The 23,050-nt window shown below is 32.6% G+C and overlaps 1 protein-coding gene across 1 annotated transcript in view; it reads right to left on the bottom strand.

Annotated features, from left to right (window-relative positions):
• Positions 1-23,014, bottom strand: part of LOC135844931 (neuropeptide Y receptor type 1-like) — a 138,399-nt gene extending 115,385 nt beyond the window's left edge. Inside the window, exon 1 of the mRNA XM_065363328.1 lies at positions 18,354-23,014. Coding sequence (XP_065219400.1) covers positions 18,354-18,752 — 399 coding nt within the window. The 5' untranslated portion in view covers positions 18,753-23,014. The remainder of the gene's footprint in view (positions 1-18,353) is intronic.
• Between the last annotated feature and the right edge of the window lie 36 nt (positions 23,015-23,050).

Here is a 23,050-nt window from a genome sequence, read left to right as displayed (position 1 = left end):
CTACAGAAAAATGGGGTCGAGGAAAATTGTAGAGAATTAAATTTGCAATCGACGTAATGTCGTTAGTTTTCTTCTAGGAAGCGTATTTTTCGATATATTTGCAAAAGAAAGTCAAATTACCCCACCTTGGAATCAAAACTCACTTTTGCCAAACTTGATAGCCATCCCGCAACGATATGGCAACTTGAAAAAAAATTCTTATGGAATCATATTAAGTAGTTCTACATACTTACTTAAGAGCTCGACACACTTTGCGGCGTTTTTTTCATCAACGCACTAGGTGAAATCAACTACGTTAATGAAATAGCAAAATACGCTAAATGTTGAGTAAGTATTCTAGCATGTTTCGCCAGAAGATGTGAGAATATTCAGAAAATACACTCTTCTATATAGACTCCATAAATCAAATCCTGGTAGGTACTGCTGGTACAGTTACGGATACATTCAATAAAATTATACATAAATGTACCTATGTTAGGGCGAAATGGAAGAAAACATATTATCCTGAATTATTTGGGGAAAAAAGGAATTGCGAGGACTTTTACTTTGAGTGGAACTCAATCCAGAAGAATTTTGAGCCCACTAGCCCTTTAAGAGGTAGAGCCAGAGGTGATCAAAGTAGTGCCATTTTTGAAAAAATCGTAAATATTTCACGTTACCTATACAACATCTTTTCACAACATTTTCAAAAAATTCTCACGTCCTACAGAGTTACACTACCAATCTATTCCTGCTGTTGAAATGTAGAAAAAATATGCGGCCTTTAGAAAAAAATATTTAAAATATCCAATTCTAATGTGAGAGGATGAAAACTCAAAAAAAAAAGCTGAAAAAACACCGATTTTTGTATCAATATTACTGCGGTTTATTGGTAGGAAGTTTGTGATCATCCAATGTCGGCTATCCTGAAAAACTTGAATTGCTCCAATCCGAGGAGAACATTCAAACAATAGCATTTGTGAACAAATACAAATGTTAACTTTCTTCACGTAAGTACATATTTTTTTTTTACAAATGCTGTCCCCGCAACGTAGGTAAAGAAGAAAAGTTAATGTGATGGAATAAAATACATAAAGAGCTTGCAAATTGATCAAAATTTTCAAAAATTGATCACCTCTTTGGAAAGAAGCAGGATATAATATTAATATGTGTTTAATTATCAAAAATAAAGATGTATATACTCTCAGAAAAACATTCAGTAACACTAAAATGTTGACCTTTCTCACGTAAGTATTTTTTTTTTTTTTTTTTACAAATTCTGCCCTTGCAATGTAGGTACGTAAAAAATAAAATTTGATGTGATAGAATTCATAAAGGGCTTGCAAATCGATCACAATTTTCAATTTGTATTGATCTCCTCTTTGGAAAGAAGCTGGATATAATATAATGTGTTTAATTATCAAAAATACAGATGAACTCTTACAAAGAGTCATTAGGTAATATGCTTCTACATACGGGTCATTCTGAATTTCCTCCTCTCACCCCGTGTACTTTTTTGGAGTGCTGAGTTTGAATATCAACTTATTTTCACGATCCGATCCATTTTTCTGTACAGGTTTAGTTTTATAGACAGTGTTTCATTTTACTAACAATTTCGTAGTCCAGTCATTTTAGGATTTTTATTCGGATTAATTATTCCTATAATAGGTTTTTTGCGGGATCCCTGTGGTGGAATACGAGTCAAGTTCAAAATTTAAAGATACTGGAAAAAAAAAGCAAGTACATACGTTATAAATTAGGAACAACCTGAAGACTTTGCAGGCCCCCAACACATCTATAGATACCGAAGTATGTTGAAAGGTACAAGATATGGCCGAGTGCTCACGTAAGTTTTTTTTTTTTAACAAATTCTGTCCTTGCAACGTACGATATGTAAAGAAGAAAAGTTGATCTGATAGGATACACAAACAGCTTGCTAATTGCATGGTCACATTTTGAAACATTATTCACCTCTTTGAAAAGAAGCTAGATATAATTATGTGTTTAATCATCATAAATATACAGATGAAATGTTATAAAGAGTCATTAGATAATATGCTTCTATATACAATATATATACGAGTCAAATTCAAAATTTAAAGATCACTGACGAAAAAAACAATTATATCATAAATTGCGAACAGCGTGAAGACTTTGCAGGCCCCCAAGACATCGAATTAAACATAAATCACTTAAAGATACAAGATATGGCCGAGTCCTCACGTAAGTATTTTTTTTTTTTTTTAATATAAATTCTGTCCTCACAACGCAGGTGAAGAAGAAAAGTTAATGTGATAAAATACATGAAGAGTTCGCAAATTGATCGCCTTTTTGGAGACCGCCCCCCCCCCCCCCTCAAACGTCCATGTCCCAGTAGTGCTCAACACGCTGAACAACTTTTATCATTAGTTCATTACACATTTTTCGATTCAAACAGTTGACTAAAAATAGAGCAAAAAAAAATTGAAAAATCCAAAATTTATCAATTTTGAGCGAGATGTTACGAGATTTTTGAAATTGAGATGGGTTTTTTATCTCAAAGTTGCTTAAAACAAACTTGTGTGAAGTAGAAATTCAAAATTGAGTAGGTGAAAATACTCGAATGTGAGTAAATTGTCTAAGTACATATTATTTTTTCACAGTTGATAAATGTGAGGCAACGAAATCCTGCAATGACGTAAAGAACGCGACTGCATATTCACCAAATTTCTTGGAACTCGACAAGAGAGTGAAAAATTCAACAGATATTTTGTTACACATTGGAATACGATCATTACCGGGTGCACGATCCTATGTAACATTTACCAAATCGAAAACAACTCCTCAAGATACAATCATCGAGTTGGGATTCGCATCAGATATTAAAATCCGAAACGCTTTCGCTGGCAGTGTTATTGAAAATGTTGACCTCCTTCACGTAAGTATTTTTTTTTTTTTTTTTTTACAAAATCTGTCCTTGCAATGTACCTACACTTAGAAGAAAAGTTCATATGATCGAATAGAATACATAATAAAGAGCTTGCAAATTGATCAATATTTTCAAAAATTGATCACCGTTGAAAAGAAGCAGGATACATATAAAATTATGTGTTTAATCATCAAAAATACAGATGAACTCTTATGAAAAGTGAATCTCCTCCCCTCTCCATGTGTACTTTTTTGGAGTGCTAAAGTAAGTTCGAATATCAACTTATTTTCACAAAACGGCCCATTTTTCTGTTAAGGTTTAGTTTTATAGATAGTGTTTCATTTTACTGATAATTTTGTAGTCCAGTCATTTTAGGATTTATATTCGGACTAATTCGTACAAAAAGTTTTTTGCGGGATCCTGTAGTGGAAATACAAGTCATAACGTGGGAAAAGAGAAAGATATACCACTCCTGAAGTAAGTATTTTTTTTTTTTTTACAAATTCTGTCCTCGCAACGTAGGTAAAGAAGAAAAGTTGATGTGGTAGAATACACAAAGGGCTTGCAAATTGAACACAATTTTCAAAAATTGATCACTTTTTAGAAAGAAGCTGGATATACTTACTTAAGCTTACATGTCTTTAATGATCAAAAATACACATGAACTCTTACGAAGAGTCATTAGGTTACATGCTTCTACATTTATATACAAGTCAAGTTCAAAATTTGAATATCTCTGAAGAAAAGAACAATTATATTATAAATTGGGAACAGCTTGAAGACTTTGCAGGCCCAAGATGTCCAGAGTATGTACCATGGATAGAAAGATATGACCGAGTACCATACAATCATAATAAAACTGTCTCCTGGTGAAAACAATTTTTAAAAAAAATAATTAGGTAATACGGAATTGTATTCCCCGATAATCAGGCTGTAACAACCTACCTTAATTAACTCTCACAGAATCAAACTTCAAGCCCTGATTTCAGGATCAAATAAACAGTAGGTAATCCTAAAAATAGTAACTTAATAAAGACACTGTTTTTTTATTAGATACGTAGGTACCTACATAATATGATATGAGTAACTTAGGTACATTTCTCTGCTCAAAAGAACTACCTACATAGTTACTAAACAAAAATCTCATATTTTTCCACGAGGGTGGCCTTCTGGCCTAGATGTGGCAGCTACGGCAGTCACATCTGTTTCTGTTGGCAACCACTAAATTTTCTTATAACTGGCATTAATTTCATAACTGCTTGGTAATTTTCATCAATTTTTAAGCTTTTATCATTTTTATAAATTATTCTAACTGCATTTTGAAAGGTTTTATGCAATTTCTACCGAATTTACTGAACAATCTTTAATTTTTTGATAATTTGGATCATTTTTAATGTTTTTACTTGGGTTTAATAATTTAATGAAGTACATACATCCGGGAATTTTCAATTCATTTCATGATTTGTATCATATCTCCTTTATACTCTTCTGCAATAGAATTATCGAGATTCTGTCATGAATATATTCGAATTTTTTTTTTTCAATCAGTATAAATTTCCCAAAAATCTAAATTAGGTATCCCAGAATTTTTATGAGTAAGTAAGTGGTATGTTCCATTAATGAGTACGCCTCATAGTTACATTAAAATGGAGAATTACACACAGATTTCTTCAACGGTGATATTTTCCTTAAAAATGTAGGCTACCTATGTTATGTACTTAATTGTTTAAAAATTGAATTTGGCTATCCCAGAATTTTTATGAGTAAGTAAGTGGTATGTTCCATTAATGAGTACGCCTCATAGTTACATTAAAATGGAGAATTACACACAGATTTCTTCAACGGTGATATTTTCCTTAAAAATGTAGGCTACCTATGTTACTTAATTGTTTAAAAATTGAATTTGGCTGCCCCTAATCAAGTACCTAAGTAGTAAACCGACCTATTTTTTTTTAAATTGGGTTTAAAAATGTTAAAATTTAATTTAATACAAATGCTCTTTGGACTTATAATGGTACTGGGCAGGTTAAAATTTGTTTGCGCATATGAACCTACCCACACATGTTTTTACGAAAAATCATTTCAAAGTGACCATTTCTAGGCCAAAAGCAAAAATTATAGTGTATTAAGAGCTCTTAAACGACAATTTCCTGTAAAATAATTTCTTGCGACAATTTAAAAAGTAGGTACAAAAAAAATGTCACATAAGTAGGTATAAATGTATCTTCATTCAAAAAAGGGGTGAAGGCATGAGCGGATTTCAGTGGATTTTAGATATGTTTTTTAGGACACCTTCTTTAAAACATGGAGCATGGAGCAAAAAAAAAACTTTTTGTTACAATTTTTTCCCGGTTTGGCTAATTTTTGTTTCAAATCTCCTGCACAAGGACTGTTTCCCTCAAAACTGGTCGGGTAGGAGGTTGAGTGATTTTTTTCGTAAATACCTTCTCATTTTTTGATATGGTCATGTTTTTGCGTCGGGGGTCTGTTCGAAAATTTTTCAGTGCTGATCTGCGCGACAACTTATCTGCTGTGTCAAGTTAAATTTTGAAAACTTGGAAAAAAGTTTTTGTATTCTTAGTATCATCATGTCTTTTCTAGTGATTTTCTACTAAAAATGAAGGTCGCGACTGAATGTGATCAGGATTCCACGAAATCTTATGAGGTTGAGATGTATGTATCTGCCACTGAATAGAACAGACTGGCGATTTTGAATGGAAGCATAGAGGATTCTCAGGAAGAAGCATAGAAATCCGCATAACCAAATAGGTAAGTTAATTTTTTTATAATTGGCAAATTTTTGAATAATTATCCAAAATTGGAACCCCTCAGCGCGACGAATGTTAAAATTTCTGCAGGAGTGGAGTCAGTCCATAATTTTTTGTAGAACCTCCTCATCCCAAACCATCAAAAAGAATTGATTTTCACTTCATCACTTCGCTTTGTTGATTTATTTATTTTATTTTCTTCTTTTTGTAAACTGCAACATGGGATTGATTTTTTGTCTAATAGTGCAGGAGATTTAAGCCAAAAATTAGCCGAACCGGGAAAAAATTGTTACAAAAGGTTTTTTTGGCTCAATGTATTATATAAGGTGTCCTAAAAAACATATCCAAAATCCGCTGAAATCCGCGCAGGCGTTCACCCCTTTTTTGAAGCTTTTGGGGATGCCCCACCCCCCTAAAATGAGTTGTGGTAAAAATTGCAAACGAGGTGTCAAAAAGCATTAGAATTTCACGCTGAACACGAATATCACATTTATTTTTCCATATTTTGACTTTTAGTTCGAGTTTAGAGGCCCAAAAGTTTAAAAAATGTCATTTTTTGAAATTTGGCCCAAAATTTACCGATTTTAACGGAGTTTTAGGAACAAAACGGCTTTAAATGGTCAATTTGAACGGGAAAATGTTTTATAGAAGGAGGTGGGAGAAGATAAAAGGATACTTGTGTCATATTCAAGGTCAATTGATTATCCAGAGCCATAAATCAAGTGTCAGAAATCGGATAAAATGCGACATTTACTCTGGTTTTTTTTTGCTCTAGCCAATTAGCATCACAACCCGCTCCAATTGTCAAAAAAATTCCAATTTAGATTTATTGCAAAATTGACCCCGCCATCCCCACCTCTGTGTATGCTCCGAACACCATAAACCTCGAGCAAATACTCAAAGTGGTCAAAACCTGCTCTTATAGTCCTGTTGGGCAATACTATGGAAATAGCGGTACTTACACAAAAAATAGTTCAGGCAGAAATTTTTACAATTAAGACATTCAGTAAAATCGCAACAAATGTGATACAATTTCGCAAATTTGAATCCAGTCTCACCCTTACTTACTAATAATAGTAGGTTTTTAGGTGGCTAGGTACTTATTTAAAAATGCAAATTATGTAAAAAAAATGCATAAATAAAAATTTAACCTAAAAACCATGAAATTTTCCACATTTCTGCAATAAAAGACATTGGATAATTATGCATCACTGTAAGTATTGATGGTAAAATCACACAAAATGAAGTGCCTTACTGTTAAAAAAATATGAAAATATAATGAAATTAAGAGTCGCCATTACCACTCCTTCCGTTTAAATCAAACTTTTTAGGTACCTGTGTACTTATCCATACTTCATGTGATAGAAAGTGAATTGCAGCATCCACCAATTTGACCATGCGCCTAACTATAATAGGATTTTAAAATCTAATTATGTAGTTATGAATCATCTCTTCACTTCCTGTTGCCACCTTTTCCACAAAATTGTTTACCTATGCACATTTAATTGCTTTGTAATAATTACCCAAACCGGAGTTTAGTGATGTTGTCAGAAAATTGATGAGCCTATTATTATTGGGAGTGTTGTTGGCGAATAGTGAATCCCAATTTTTGAAGTAGGTAATCTTATTATGATCGTCTGTGTTAAAAAAAAGGAAACAAAACTTTTTTTTGAAGATTCTCAATTGATAGCCTGTATAACGATTCCTTGTTCAATAATTTTGATGTAGGCCTATTTCGAATTTGGTTTCCATTTCTTATCATTCGTAGGTTTAAACGTTTAAACAAACGGAAACCGGGAAAGATGAATAAATATTTTTATCTAATTTTCAAAAAAATTCTCGATTTTCTCGTTATAAAATTTCATTGAAAAATATACTAAGCCATCCCTTTTACAATTCAAAGTCATCAAAAATTGTTTCATTAAGGCTAGGTTGAAAAATTTCTAGTTCCATAAAAATAAACAAATTTGTCCAATATTTTCCCAGTCACAACAGCAGTACCTTTGAATCCTTTTCTTCTTCAATTGCATACACAGAGGTGGGGATGGTGGGGTCAATTTTGCAATAAATCTAAATTGGATTTTTTTTGACAATTAGAGCGGGTTGTGATGCTAATTGGCTAGAGCAAAAAAAAAACAGAGTAAATGTCGCATTTTATCCGATTTCTGACACTTGATTTATGGCTCTGGATAATCAATTGACCTTGAATATGACACAAGTATCCTTTTATCTTCTCCCACCTCCTTCTATAAAACATTTTCCCGTTCAAATTGACCATTTAAAGCCGTTTTGTTCCTAAAACTCCGTTAAAATCGGTAAATTTTGGGCCAAATTTCAAAAAATGACATTTTTTAAACTTTTGAGCCTCTAAACTTGAACTAAAAGTCAAAATATGGAAAAATAAATGTGATATTCGTGATCAGCGTGAAATTCTAATGCTTTTTGACACCTCGTTTGCAATTTTTACCACAACTCATTTTAGGGGGGTGGGGCGTCCCCAAAAGCTTCAAAAAAGGGGTGAACGCCTGCGCGGATTTCAGCGGATTTTGGATATGTTTTTTAGGACACCTTATATAATACATTGAGCCAAAAAAACCTTTTGTAACAATTTTTTCCCGGTAACATGCCGGATCTCCTGCACTATAATAGGTAATCGTAGTATTTCTGAACGTGAATTAAGTAATATCTTTGACTCTTGAAGGTAAGCATTCAATGCAAAATTAACGTATATAGATAAAAGTAATTAAAATCATAAATATAAAAAAGTAAGTAATTTACAATGAATTTCGGATCAAGTAGAACTGAGTTCTAAAGTAACAGATACAAGGTAGGGAAAAACAACTGTGGCAGCATAATTCAAAGAAACAGTAACCCAGTATTTTAGGTATAGTTGGAAAGATACCTAGGTATTACTTTTTCCCCAAGTTTTCCTTACTTCAATCAAGGTAGGTAAATCCTCTCTCTAAAATTACGATCACTTGAAAAATTATAGTAACCGTTTAATTTTCACTATGCAATACGTTCATTACTTACTTAGTATTGTTTTTTTTTATAATTTTAATTGAAATTAAAAAACACCTTATACATTATTTTAAAACAAAGTAATTTAAGAAACCGTAATAGTTGAACCAAGTGAATGATATATGTATATACTTTTGAAATCGTTTCAAGATGCGAACAGAACCTTTGTGCATCCTCTTAGCCTGAACAAAATGCACAAAATGATCATCCCCGAAACCCCCCTAAACTACAACTACGATCATATCAAGTGCTTAGATCACTCCTACTACAAAACATCGTCACGGTAATATCACTTTTATAATTATTTTGGTACGAAAGTGTAACAACATGCAAAGAACCTTCTCATTGAAATTATTTTCATCCCGCATACCTATGTGCACATGTTGGCAACAAATGACACTTTTCACACGTTGTAAAACATGAAATACGCTTTGTCAACTTAGTTAATTAGCAGATAACCTATAGGTTAATACGACGAAAACATGTCTAAGAAAATCATTACGAGGCATTTATTTCAGGATAAGATAAGAGATACTCGTCTGGTTTCCCTAAATTTATTATATGCTTGCCAATCAAATTACCCCCTTTCCAGGCAGAAAACTTGAAAATAATCTTCTATGTGAAATTGTGAATTTGTAGGTATAAAGAATGTTTCATTTTTTGAGTGGTTTTGCGATTATTTTTTTCAATGCTAACCATATGTATTAAAAAATAAAGGTATATTATTCTTTTTTACTCATAGAAAGTTAGCACAGATATTAAATTAAGTAATTATAGGGATTTGAAAAAACAACTGTACGTCGCACTCTAGGAAATAGTAGTCCAAAACTCTGTAACTATGTGAAAAGGGGATTGGAAAAAGATGAGTTTTTCAAATGCAACATTCAGAAAGTAGAACACTTCAGCTTCAATATGCAATCAAAAGATCGATCATAAAAGGGTGATTATTTATTTTATAAGTTGTTTGATTTCTATTTCTCAAACTGACCTTTCACATCAAAATTACTACTGTTTTGCTTCTTGATACTACAAATTTTCAAAAGCTTTTGCCCTCGCTTCGCTCGGGCCAATTTGGTTCTCATCATTCCCACTTCAGATTTCAAGAAACAACTGATAAAATTTTCAAAAAGTTGAGATTGGAAAAATCGAATTCTTAAATTAGAATTGATGTTTTACTTTTTGAATTATAAGTAAATCTGTGATTGAATTTTAAAAATGTTGAGATAAAAAAAACGAATTCCTTGATTAAAAGGGAAATTCCTGAAATACTCAAAGTACCCAACCCATTTGAAAAGTGCTTATTTTTTCTGAACAGAGCCATTAATTGTTCAAAACCATGCAAAATTGGTCGTTTTTTCGTTTTTTAAACCAATTTTTTCAAAAAATGTCGCTCAAGCAGTAATTTTACCTTCTTTTTAATAGATTAATCATTTTTTTTTGAAGTTTTCAGAAAATTCAAATTTCAATTTTTCATGTTCAAAAATCTACACTGGTATTCAGCCGGAAAAATCACAATTTTTTGTCAGCAAAATGGCATGATACAACCCCCCCCCCCCCTCAAAATAGCATGACTTCGATCCGCCTCTGATGATATCTTGTATCTATGATTTCAAAACCCCTCCCAGAAGGGGAGTCAAGTTACGCTACTGTTGAAGACCGTTCAAAAAAATGTCTAGACCCTGAAATTCAAAGTAAGTAGACTTCTACATATGCAAATTTTCATAAACCTCACTATTAGTTTTTGCAGCTTTGAAAAAAACCTACTAATAAACCAGCCATGCGCATTTGCGCAACAAGTTTCATTAAACTATATACCATACCACTCACATTCACCTATTTTATTCAAGATAATAAACGGTGAACTGGGCACCATTCATCTTGTACCTACTTCACAGGCAGGCTCAATATACCACAATATCATGGAATTTCATCTTATTTAGTGTAAACTCGACCACTAGCCATAAGTACAGTTTAAAGTCGCCTCGCCAAAAGTTTTTTCCTCGATAATAGCCAACAAACGAATAAAAATAAACCTCGAACTGTAATCCTCAATTCATTCAAATTCGACCACAGACCGTAGAAAAAAAATATCCTTATTTCCATACCCAATACACCGATAATACATACGTATAAAGGCAATCAAATTCGAAATAAAACACAAACATCCCCCCGAGTAGAACATTAAAAAATCTTCTCTTTTACACGCTTCAAGTTTTCTCTCAGCATCCATACATTTTACCTACGTGGCTGAATTTTCTTTTTTTCTCGCCTGTTTTCTAACCTGCTCCCAAAAAAAATAAAATCGAAAAAAATATACCTACGTGTATTTTGTTCGCGTATACCTATCTATAAACCTTGGGAAAAAAATCTCGAAATAAAAATATACCCATTTATATTTCGTTTTCGCGTACCTACGTTTCTATTCCGAAGGCGAAATCGGTTAGAAAAAACGTATTCGAAGTTGGGTTAGAACTTTCGACAGCTTTGACTCTATGTTTAGTGCCCTGAAGTTTATCGAATAATAATGTATGTACTTGGATTTTCAAATACCTCAATTATTTTTTTAACCTTATCCAAGTAGCCTAGACTGCTATATCAAGTATATAGTTGCGCTGAATTCCAGCCTATTGTGTTGTGGTTCTGGATGCTTGAATGTATAAATTTCAACATTTTTTAAAGGTTACCTTAATGTCTAATTTAAAAAATAGTCATGGAAACATTGAAAATGAAAAAAAAAAAAAACTGTAAGTTTTGGTCATCTTTTTTCAGAGGTTTAACGCTACTTATGAAACAAAACGATTTCGAACAAATGTGAACTTCTGAAATATTTTTCAGAATTTTACACCTACCTCAATTTCAGACTGCAAAGCTAAATTTCGGTGGAAGTTTTCTTTGCTGAGATGGAGAGGGTCATACGAAGTGATTCTAAGATAGGTATTCTGATTTTATAAACGAAAACCCTCAATTAGAAAAGGAACACAATAATCTCACATGCTTTTAGCACAAGCAATAACGTATACTTATACGTACTTTCGGCGTAGTACTATAGTATTCTATTATTTTTTGCATTATCATGTCTAATTTGTTTCCACTATGCTTATAATTTACAATTTTTTACTTGCGAAACAACGTAGTTATTCCTTCATTTTAAAATGTAGGATCTTGGATCCTCGTAGTCGAGAGAATTCACAAAATGTGGTAGACATTCTGAGTCACATTGAAGAATCGTGGGTATTTGATTCGTACCTATCAAAATGTGTTCGCGGAGTAACGAAAGGGAATTTCCTTATTAGGACGAAATTTGATTAGAAATGCAGAACTTTCTATCTAAATGTTGGTAAAAGAAGTAAGTAAACATTGACATTGGAGAGACATGATGAAAAAGTGCTGGAAATCAGTCTGTCTTCTTTTAAACGAAGTTCATGTAAGTAATTTATAATCTTAATGATTACTACCTTTCAATAAGTTATAATATGAGGTTTAAATAATAATTTTAGGAGCACGTTTCGCACTTGGACACATTGTATAAAATTACCATACAAAATTCCTCAATTTGCGCGTTTAAAAAAAAACAAGTCAAAATGCTTTTATCTGCTATAATTATCTTCATATTGTGGACCATCGTCTAATCTGCAGGTCAAGCCCAACTTTGGTAAAAAAAAAAAACAGGCTTGCCACCCGGCCATTTTTCAAAAACAATCAGAAACCAGTCTGTCTTTGTTGATTTGCACTGTTTTCGATGTGAAAGATTGAGTACGTATGTAATTTTGAGGAAACAGTTGCAATAACTTGACTTTTTAAAAAAATGATTCAACCACGAAGTTCAACTTCTTTCACATGAAAATTTGATAGAATTAATCATTATGGTCGATTAAATGACCACAGGTTGTTTGTACACGAATTAAGAGTGAGTAAATTTACTGATAGGTATGTATTCCACTTTCCACATAAAAACAACATTACTTAATTGTTATAATTTTTTGTATCGTTGTAACTGTTGTAAGTGATTTTTAATCTTAATGATTACTTTCATACTTTCCTTCAATAGGTATATATATTTGTAAGGTTTAAATAATACTTTAGGCGCACATTTTGCACTTTGACACATTGTACAAAATTACCATACAAAATTCCTAAATTTGCGCGATGCGATGAAAAAAAGGAAACAAGTTAAAATGTTTATATCTGTCATAATTATTTTCATGTGGGCAATTGCCTATACTCTACAGGTCAAGCACAACTTGGTAAGTAACAGGCTTGCCACCCAGCGGTTTTTCATACTGTCTGGCCTGTTTTTTGGATAACCGGCCCTAGGAATTGAAGACCTCTGACGGCCCCAGTACAGGCCGTAATTTTCAATTTTTCATGTTATTTTTCAAAAATCAGGTAATTTTTAAACATTTGGAAAAATCAAAGAATCAGCAAAAACCGTGGTTTCGCGTTTCGCCCTCACATCGCTCAGACCAGATGATTTTCCTTTTCACTTCTTCGACCGATGTTGAAGAATAGGAAATATTTACTACTCAGTGACTGTTCTCACTCAAAAATACCTGATGTTGTTTTACTCATGAAGAAGAGGGTAAAGGGTGTAATTTCCCTCGAATCGTGGTTTGGCAAATGTTGAGTCTGAGAAGACTAAGTAAGTTAGAATTAATTTATAAGTCTTACGTAACGTCAAAATTCCAAAATTCATAGAAAATCATAATGTATATTTTCATTTTTATTGGAGAAATTTCAAACAACACAAACTTAAAGACTCATCAAATTTTTGTTTTTAATGGAGAATTAGAAGGAAGTAGGTAGTGGAATATTTTCAAATACATAGGTAGTAGGTACATCAAAACTGGAAATATGACAGATCTTTTTCATCAGTCAGCTCCACCTGTAGGAGAATTTCAATATTTTTAACGTACTGACAGGTAAATGTACACTTGAATGACTTTTTGAATGTTTTTATCAGTCTTACGTAACGTCAAACTTTCAAAATTCATTGAAAATCATAACGTACAAGTATTTTCATTTTTATTGGAGAAATATTCATAGCTAATTGGTTCGGAGAATTATGATTCAATTATTTTATCGCGAGTTTATGGGAGAATTAGGAGAAGGCAGCGGCATATTTTCAATTATACATACTCGTAGGTATATGATTACATCAAAACTGGAAACATGTGCGACAGATTTTTTTAATCAGTCGGTTCCGCCTATTGGAAAATTTCAATTTTTAACGCTCTGGCAGGTAAGTAAATGTGTAAAAAAAGTTAAAGTTACCCAATAGAAAAAAGCTAGGTACTAGAGAATTTAACTAAGTATGTACATATAACTTCCATCCAATTTTCGGATGCAAATTCATTTTTCGGTTTTTATTCGTTTGTAAGTAATTTTTTTTTAATTCGATCATCTTATTTCTTTATTCCAATAAAACCAATTAATTCATCGGAGATTTTCAATTCAAGTCGGTCAAAGGAGCGAATTGTCAATGGAAAAGTTTTTTGACTGGGAAGAAGAGGAGGTAATTTCAGAGCCGTAGCGAGCAAGGGGCAAGAGAGCAGCATGCCCCCAATGCTGAAAATTTGAACAATGGGTTGGGGAAAATGAGCTTCGACAAGTTGAAAAAATAGTGATTTTCCGATGAATTGAAAATTTACAGAAGTATTTAAGTATGATTTTTTTGAATAAAAATGAACATTTTCAATCTTGGTTGGTAACTAAACTACAAATTGTAATATAGTTTGAGAATTTTCACATTTATAGATAACTAATGAAAAATTCATTTTTGGCGTTCGTTGCCATTGTAAATTGAATAAAGTACATAGGTATCACTTTTTGTGATAATTTTTATAACATTTTAATAATAATGCATGAATTTGTCTAAGTAAAAGTGATTCTTTAATTGATTTGCATTTTAGAATTTTGTCTCAAACCAATTAAAGTTGCAAGATTTACACTCGAAAAATCTGCTAATAGATTTGCTCACTTTTTTGGAACTTGAATTACAAATTTTTTAAAGCTTTTGCCTTCGTTTCGCACGGGCTGGTTTACTTTCTGTTTGTGATTTAAACATTCTAAAAAAATCAGTCAAATTCTAAAAAATTAAAGCAAAAAAAACAAACTTCTCGCATAAAAAATTGTGTTTTACCCTCGAAATAAGAGTAGGTACAAATTTTCAAAAGCTTTAGCCCTCGCTTCGCTCAGGCTTGTTTGCTTTCTTTTTGTGGTTTGAAATTTCTAAAAAAAAAAAAAAAATATTGAAGCTTCCAAAAATTTTAAAAGGAAAAATGTGACTTATTAAAAATTAAAAATCACCGGTAAGGTCGATAAAAAACGTTCGTCTGCAGCGGAAAATATCTAAACCTGAACCTGGTTTTTAGTCCAAAAATACCCCGAAAATGTTCTTCAGTTTGACTTATTTCTTTGGATGTTCATAATTTATATCATAAATAGATTTTTGTCGAAGAGAAAGAACAAGCTGTAGCAATTGAAAGTAGGTATAAAAAATCTGTCATCTTAATTTTATAACTACATATGGTCAGGGTATCATAAAAGTATTTCAGTATTTTTGAATGCATTCAATGCAGGGATGTCTAGCTAGCCAATAGCCATTAGCCATTAGCCGTTAGCTTATTGAATTTTTGACGTTTAGCCATTAGCCATTAGCCAGCCAATCAAGAAAAAATTTAGCCATTAGCCAGCTTTAGCCAATTGATTTTGGCTAAAAATGATTGGCTAAAATTGAAAATAATTAGGTGAGGAAATGGGTTTCCTGTGGGTAAAAAAAATTAAAATTTTAAAATTCGTAATAAAATCAAAAGCAAAAGACCAAAAAAGTAGTTTGACATTGGCGGTTCCGGTTTTTTTTTCTGAATTTTTTTCAATGATCGTTGTGTTCCAGAAAATTAGTGAAAAATCAGTTTATGAATATAATCAAATAATGAGTGAATGCGAATAATTGTGATTCACGTTTGTGAAATAATAATCATTTCCTAAAACTATAAATAATATCTATAATGGGAATGTGCTCATTTAGAGGAGTATTTAGAGGGGTCACTCGATTTTTAAAAAATCATAAAATTAGCCAGCTAATAGCCAGCCAATAGCCAGCCAATGAAGAGACATTAGCCAATAGCCGTTAGCTTAGCCAAAGCACTAAATTTTTTTAGCTTTAGCCGTTAGCTTTAGCCAATCCCATTGGCTAGACATCCCTGATTCAATGTGTTTTTCTTAAGTATTTCTTATGGTGCCCCCAAAAGGTTGATAGCACCCTAAAACCAGATCAGAGGGCGCCTGAGGTCACTTTTCTGAAGAGAAGCTTGGGATTTCTCCCGATATTATAATGGATCAGTTCGAAACTAGTCGCGATTGAAATTATTTTCATTTTAGTTTTTTGGCGCTCGATTTTGACAAATTTTTGCTCACTTAGGTTTTAGTAACGATTTCATTTTGTATAATATTCGTTTTTTGGTTTAATTTTTGTGGTTATTAAAAGATTTTTCGAAACAAATTTCAACTCAAATTTTACTGAAATTTCGTCAGTTTTTCGTGATTTAGAATGTTTTTAATGCTTTTACTTGATTTTAGAGGAAATTTCAATTTACTCGACTTTCGTAAAATTTTGCAGAATTTTTATAACTTTTTGTTGATTTGAATTAATTTTTAATGCTTTATTCGTGTCAAAAAAAACCAAAACAGACCACAGGCCGAAGCTAGGAAGCTACAACATAGTATTAATGAGAATTTCATGGCCCACGGTAAGTAATCCAACTACGATTCACCCAGCTTCAGCACCAGCACTGGCTTGGTATCCAAAATATATAAATGTATAACCAGCCAATTTTTAAATTATAAAAAAGCAACCCGTGCTGAAAAAGTTACTCGTGTATTTCGTTTTTATCTGTTTATCTGTCCTGTTTGAATCATAAAGTTGTAACTTTTTCAACTTGGTGTTGGAAAAAATCGACGACACCACTTTGAGTTCATAAGATACGATCAAGGTAGGTACGAGACGAGTACCTCGTCTCAAGTCTCATACCTACTCGTACAAACGAATTTCTTAAAATACTTAGATGCATAGCGATTTTCAATCCCACATGTTCAGTTACAAATCTCATGAGTGAGGCGGGATATTTTTTTTCAACTTTTTAGCTTACTTGTAATGTGTTTTTTAATGTGAAATATGGTCGTAGCTTAGTACTTAAATTCAATTTTTTTCCCTAAATTTTCAGCATGATTTCGATGTTTTTCATTTGATAGGCCCTTCAATCAAAATAGGGCACAAGAGAGGTACATATCCGTACTAACAGGTTTAACAGAAAGATTTTAGCTCTAAACAAAGCTAAGTAAAATTTCATCCATTTGAACTAGACAGCTTAAAGACCTGTACGTGCCTTATTTCAGTCTTCTAAATTGATCGAAAGTGGTTGCGAGTCATTCCGAACAATTCTGAAATCTTGAGCAGATCTTTGGAGATTACATTTCAATTGTCGTAAAATTTCATTCGAATCAAGCTACATAGAAAGCTGGAATTTGGTAGGTATGCATCACATTTGAAACTTTGCTCATCAATTAGAGGTGTTTTCAAGTTAGTGCTCTAAAGCATCTCTAACATATTTCGCTCTACAATCTTAAATACAGGCAAACCATGCATACCTATTGGAGATCAATAATTCGCAACGATCAATCACTTATAATTTTTTTTAAATCGGTTTTCTGATGATTCAAGTAGAATTTTTCAGCAATTCTATTTTTTTTTAATTCTCTGGAGGTGATGGAATTTCTGCAAACGAATGGAAACCGCTTTAAATCGATCTGGGCGGTGGAAAATGTAAGGAGGAATATTTTTTGCACGACAAGCATTTTGAACGACTACGATTTAGTAACGCGATGAGCAGTATTCACGCCGAAATAATTTCATACACGACAGAACATTATCAGTTTGATTATGGTTACTTAGTTCACCGACTTTACAGTCATATTTTGGAAAAATTTGGGGAAAAAAATCACACGAGGGTTTCCTTCGAAAAAATGTTTAGTGAAATCGTAACTCAGTAGAAAAGAACCAAATTGGCCCAAGTGAAGCGAGGGCAAAAGCTTTGGAAAAAAATAAGAATTTTGAGGAACTAAAATATTTATGGAATTTTTGTATTTTCCCAACTTTCTTGAATTTCTCACAATTTTCCAAGTTTTCCCAAATTTCACAGAACCGGGGGGGGGGATGAGGGTAAACTGCTCTCCAGCCCCTCTTCGCTTCGTCTCTGAGTTAAAAAGAGGAAAAGAAGTCGACTATCAAAGTCTACAAAAGCATTAGGTACTCCTATAAACAATAATTTTTTCCGTTGTACTTTGTTCTTTTTTTTTTGCATACCTAATTTTAATATTTTTTAAACGTTTATAGCTTTGTCGTGAATTGTCTTGTATGGCAGTTTTAAGTAATATTATAATGTTGTGAATTTTTTTTATCGTGGTCTAAAAATCACAACCAAAATACGCAAGAAAAAGATGTGACAATAAGTGACACGAAATGATTATGGTTTAGGTAAGCCACTACTAATATTTTTTTAAAAATGAAAAAATACAACATCAACCATAATAACCATACCTAATTCACCAACAAAAATCCGCATAATTCAATACCCCACACCTTACTATAGCACACGATAAAAATTTGTTTGCACCCTTACCTGCAACATGGGTAAAAAATAGCAGAGAAATCCTCCGAATAGCCAATTCTCCAAGAGTAAGGTAGTCACCGAAAATGGTAGTACAAACAAGCACTTGATGATATCAGCGATGGATAAATTGATCAAATACACGTAGGTCGTATCTCTGTACAATTTATACTTAAGTATGAAATAAATTTCGGCGAAATTCGCCCCGACTCCGAATACGCTGATGATCAAATACATGAATATAACGAATTCGAACGAATTAGCGAATGTACTGCGTAAATGAGGCTTCGTGATATCCATCGTATTGTTATGATTGCCTTCGGCATAGTCGACCACGATTTTATACCAATTCTTGGCCGCGGTGTCGGCATCCGGATCCGCCGACGTCGACGTGGTCGTTATATCGTTCATTTTTTAAAATATTAGGTAAATTATTCTCAAAAATAATCAACTTGGGGGAAAAAAATTTTCGAGGGTGAAAAATTTGTAAGTATTTAATTTAAAAAAATTTAATCGTTCTCCGTGTTCGCAATTTTTTTTTTCTTTACATAATGTTACGTAAAATAATTCGTCGTCGTCGCCGCCGCATACGCACGCATAACACAAGACAAACTACAACGATCGCGTCCTAACTTGAGACTTTCCCATAACCAAGTCAATCTAACGACGCTAGATGCTCGAATTCAATGCCGAACACATGTTGAGGCGAATATAAGCGCGCGCACCATTCTTCACCAACAGCTGAAAAAGCTGCGGATAAATGAAAAAGGCGGCCCTTGAGGGGGTACTTTTTCTACGACATTTTCATTCACTAAGGAACGCAAACGAAACTCAGATATCCAAATTTATCAATGCGCGTGATTTTTTTATTTAATTATCTCGATGACAATGAGAAAATATAGAAATACAAAGATCAGCAGGGGCCCGAAAAGAAATACATCCATCATGTAAACCTCCATCCCATACCGTTTTGAAAATGAATAATTTTCCAAACAATGTTCATTCCTGATAGTGATAGAAAAAGGCAAACAAAAAAAGAGACTTGTCAAGTTTAAAGAAATAGGAATCAGATTCAAGTTAGCCAATGAGACAATGCAAAGTTATTTAGATAAAAAAACAATGAATTTCTTGATAAAATTAATATAACACATTCTGGTGATTCCTATTACAGATGCAACAATAGATACTATGTCTTAAACCATAACGTCATCAGTCTACAACACACTGTGAATACTAATCCTCAGAATATTATCCTCACTACGGTCATGAATGTCATGATGATGAAACATCAAAGCGTAGACTTCAGTCTCATTTAGTCTTTTTGAAGAAGTTGAAATAATAGGCACGAGTTTACTAAACCACAGAGAAGAAAGAACTTATTCGAATAAAGATTATTTTTGGGTGTATTATTTGTTGTAATTATATTTTGTATAGTTTGTATACTGTGTACTTAATAATTTTTATTGGCTGTGTAATAAATGCATTCGAACCTACTTACACAACACTGAGTGTCTCTTTGCTTATTACGAGTACGGATTACCTACTCGTCTCTGTCACGTTACACGGTGCTCTCCAACCACAAGTCACTAGTAATTCAAATATGCCAATTTTTCCATCTTCTGCAATATTTTTGGCAAATTGAATTATCCAAATTCAAAAATTACCCAAGTATAGATACAAATACTTTTTAATTTTTTTTTTTTTTGTGTGTTTCAGACAAGGAAACAATAACTGAAATTCGAGAAACTGTAGTAGTTGTGGAGGAACTCATAAAAGCTACATATCAAAATAGAGGTAAGTAAAAGATATTCTCCAACAGAATTATTCAAGGTGAATTGGCCCAGAAATTATGCTTACAGCTTAGTGATTGTAATGATGAAGGATTCACCTTAAATTAAGTATATAAGTAATGTAGAAGAATTAGATATTCAGATTAAAATTGTCTGTAATGAGAATTTCAATACTTGTCTTGAGAGGTAGTGAAACATATCACCTATTATTATTATCAATACTGTGCGTTTGAATGTTTGAACTTGAAGGGATCATGTTGTATTTATTTTATTTTTTAATTAAATTAATTATTGATTAGAAAAAAGTTCATTATGCATTCAAAACAGATTGATTGCTGTCCATCCTGGTACTACATTTCTTACTTAACTTCCGTAAACAAGGCTAATTATCATTCATGTTTTGAAATTTTGAAAAATTACAAATGGTGTGGCGCAGAATTATTCTCTCTGGTGGCAGTTGTAAATCTTCAGCGAGGTAAGTAAAAGATATTCTCCAACAGAAATATTCAAGGTTAATTTGCCCAGAAATTACGCTTATAGCTTGGTGATTGTAATGATGAAGGATTCACCTTAAATTATACATATAAGTAGGTAATGTTGAAGAATTAGATATCTACTTATTCAGATTAAATAGAGGTAAGTAAAAGACATTCTCCAACAGAAATATTCAAATAGAGGTAAGTAAAAGACATTCTCCAACAGAAATATTCAAGGTGAATTGGTCCAGAAATTATGCTTACAGCTTAATGATTGTAATGATGAAGGATTCACCTTAAATTATATAAGTAATGTAGACGAATTAGATATTCAGATTAAAATTGTCTGTAATGAGAATTTCAATAGGTACTGTTATTTATGCAGGCAAAGAAGCTAAAAAAGATAGAAATTTTCTTATACAAACAAGGTAATTTATTTTGAAGTAGTTATACCTATGATAGGATTTCATGGACAGTCATATTTGTGAAATAATTATTGCAATAAGCCTTACCGAAATAAGAATAGGTAAGCATAACTGTAAAAATAAAAAGAAAGAACCGTGTCCTCTATACATAGGTAAGGCACAATACCTTGCCAGTGAAAACCCAATTCATTGTGATAATTGTAATGGATATGCTTCAAAGAGCATAAATTTTGTGTTTCTTATGTTGCATACAAGTGCGAAACATGTTCAAAAATATGCCTTTGTGAAAGTAATCACATGTGTGGTTATCGTTTATGTGAAAACTGAAGAATTGTCCACGTCCTCCCAGTAGTCGATGAAAAAGAATTTGAAAATTAGTCCCTACAATACATGAACTATTTGTGTTTGAAGGCATGCAAGGTCGCTAGTCATGTGGTGTCATTCCCACTAATAAGAGGCCCCAAATGGCCGGGTCTATGAGGGATGTCCCAAGCAAATGCATCGACATTTTAGCGTTTTTCAACTTATTCTATGCTTTTTACCAATAGTAAAAATTGAGGGGGTCAAGTGCTCTGGAGAGGGCTAGATGAGTGTATTAAAAAATCTGACGTCATATTCGTGCTCAGCGATATCTAATCATAAGAAAACGACACCCTACTCATTAATACTCAGTTATTTTCCCAAAAATTTCCATTTTACACCGAACTCTTCCTAAGACACATTTTTACACAATTTTGAGAGGTAAATATGAGGGGAGGGGGTTGAAAATTTTTATGGGGATACCTCCTACAGATATATACGACATATTAAAAATTTTGGAAAATAATTCATATGGGGCTGAGAAAAGTGAGTAAGAAATTTTTTGTTTTTTGTTTTTTTTAAATTTCCGCACAAAATCACACAATCCTATGAAAACATTGCGATCTAAACCAAAAATGCATTCCAAATGGAAAATTTCAAGGTTATTCTGATTCTGATGAAACATTATGGCATTATTTAAGTAAGTAAAAGCGCAGATACGATGGTACATTTTCATATTTCTCAGTTCACACAGAAACATAAATGAAATATCCTTTTAAAAATAGGTACGTTTCTAATTTTTAAACTGATAGGTAAGGCCACTCATGTTTTATGATTAAAAAACCTAATTGACGGGTCGTTCTATTGTCGATTGATGAAATAGGTAATCAATTGAATGAATCCTCTTAGGTATTCGAATAATATTAAAATAATTTGTGAAGATCACACAAATTGAATGTCACACTCTTCAGTCATTGCCATTTCATCTTTATCACAATTTTGGATAATTCACTCGAATCACTCCGGAGGAAATAAAACAGAACTCTTGTTTATCTAACGAACAATTGTGCAGATCGATGTACGCACCGGTAATTCAGTATGTTCATTTCAACGAATTATTTCTTAAACGATAAAAGAAATATAGCAACCTATCATAATTTTTACTACCCTCTCTTTCCACACAAAAATGAAATTGGAAAACTAGAGAGAGCACGCAAGTAATCCCCGGTAAACACCTAAATATACATATACATGGCGAACGTTATCTACGAAGTTGGCCAGTACCTATTTGACGAAACTAATTAGCAATATCAGATGATCGCATTTGCTTACTTTTATTTCAACAAGCATCTAACCACAGTATCTCATCATGGAATGATGATACATTGCACTTAATAATAATAAAAATCGCAATCTTATTACGAGTAGAAAATTATTCACGACGTAGGAAGTCAGTCTCATGACTCAGTTATTTGATGGAATCACGTAGATTTCATTTTCTATGTACTACTTACATGAAATATAATTTTAAAATATTTCAGTTCGATACGAATTAGGCATACGTCATATTTTAGAGTTGTTTTTTTTTGTTGTTTTTCAAATCAATTGTGGCGTGGCACATTCATCATGCTGGGCAAAATTTTCGATCTCCTAGGGAAACTTTTTATTGTTTACAGTGCCATCTAATTTGAGAAATATTTTTCAAGTATGCTTTGGCA

This window comes from Planococcus citri, chromosome 4 (genome assembly GCF_950023065.1).
Source record: "Planococcus citri chromosome 4, ihPlaCitr1.1, whole genome shotgun sequence".
Classification (NCBI taxonomy): Eukaryota; Metazoa; Arthropoda; class Insecta; order Hemiptera; family Pseudococcidae; genus Planococcus; species Planococcus citri.
Note: the sequence above shows the minus strand (reverse complement) of the source record. Positions and strands in the feature narration are given on the sequence as shown.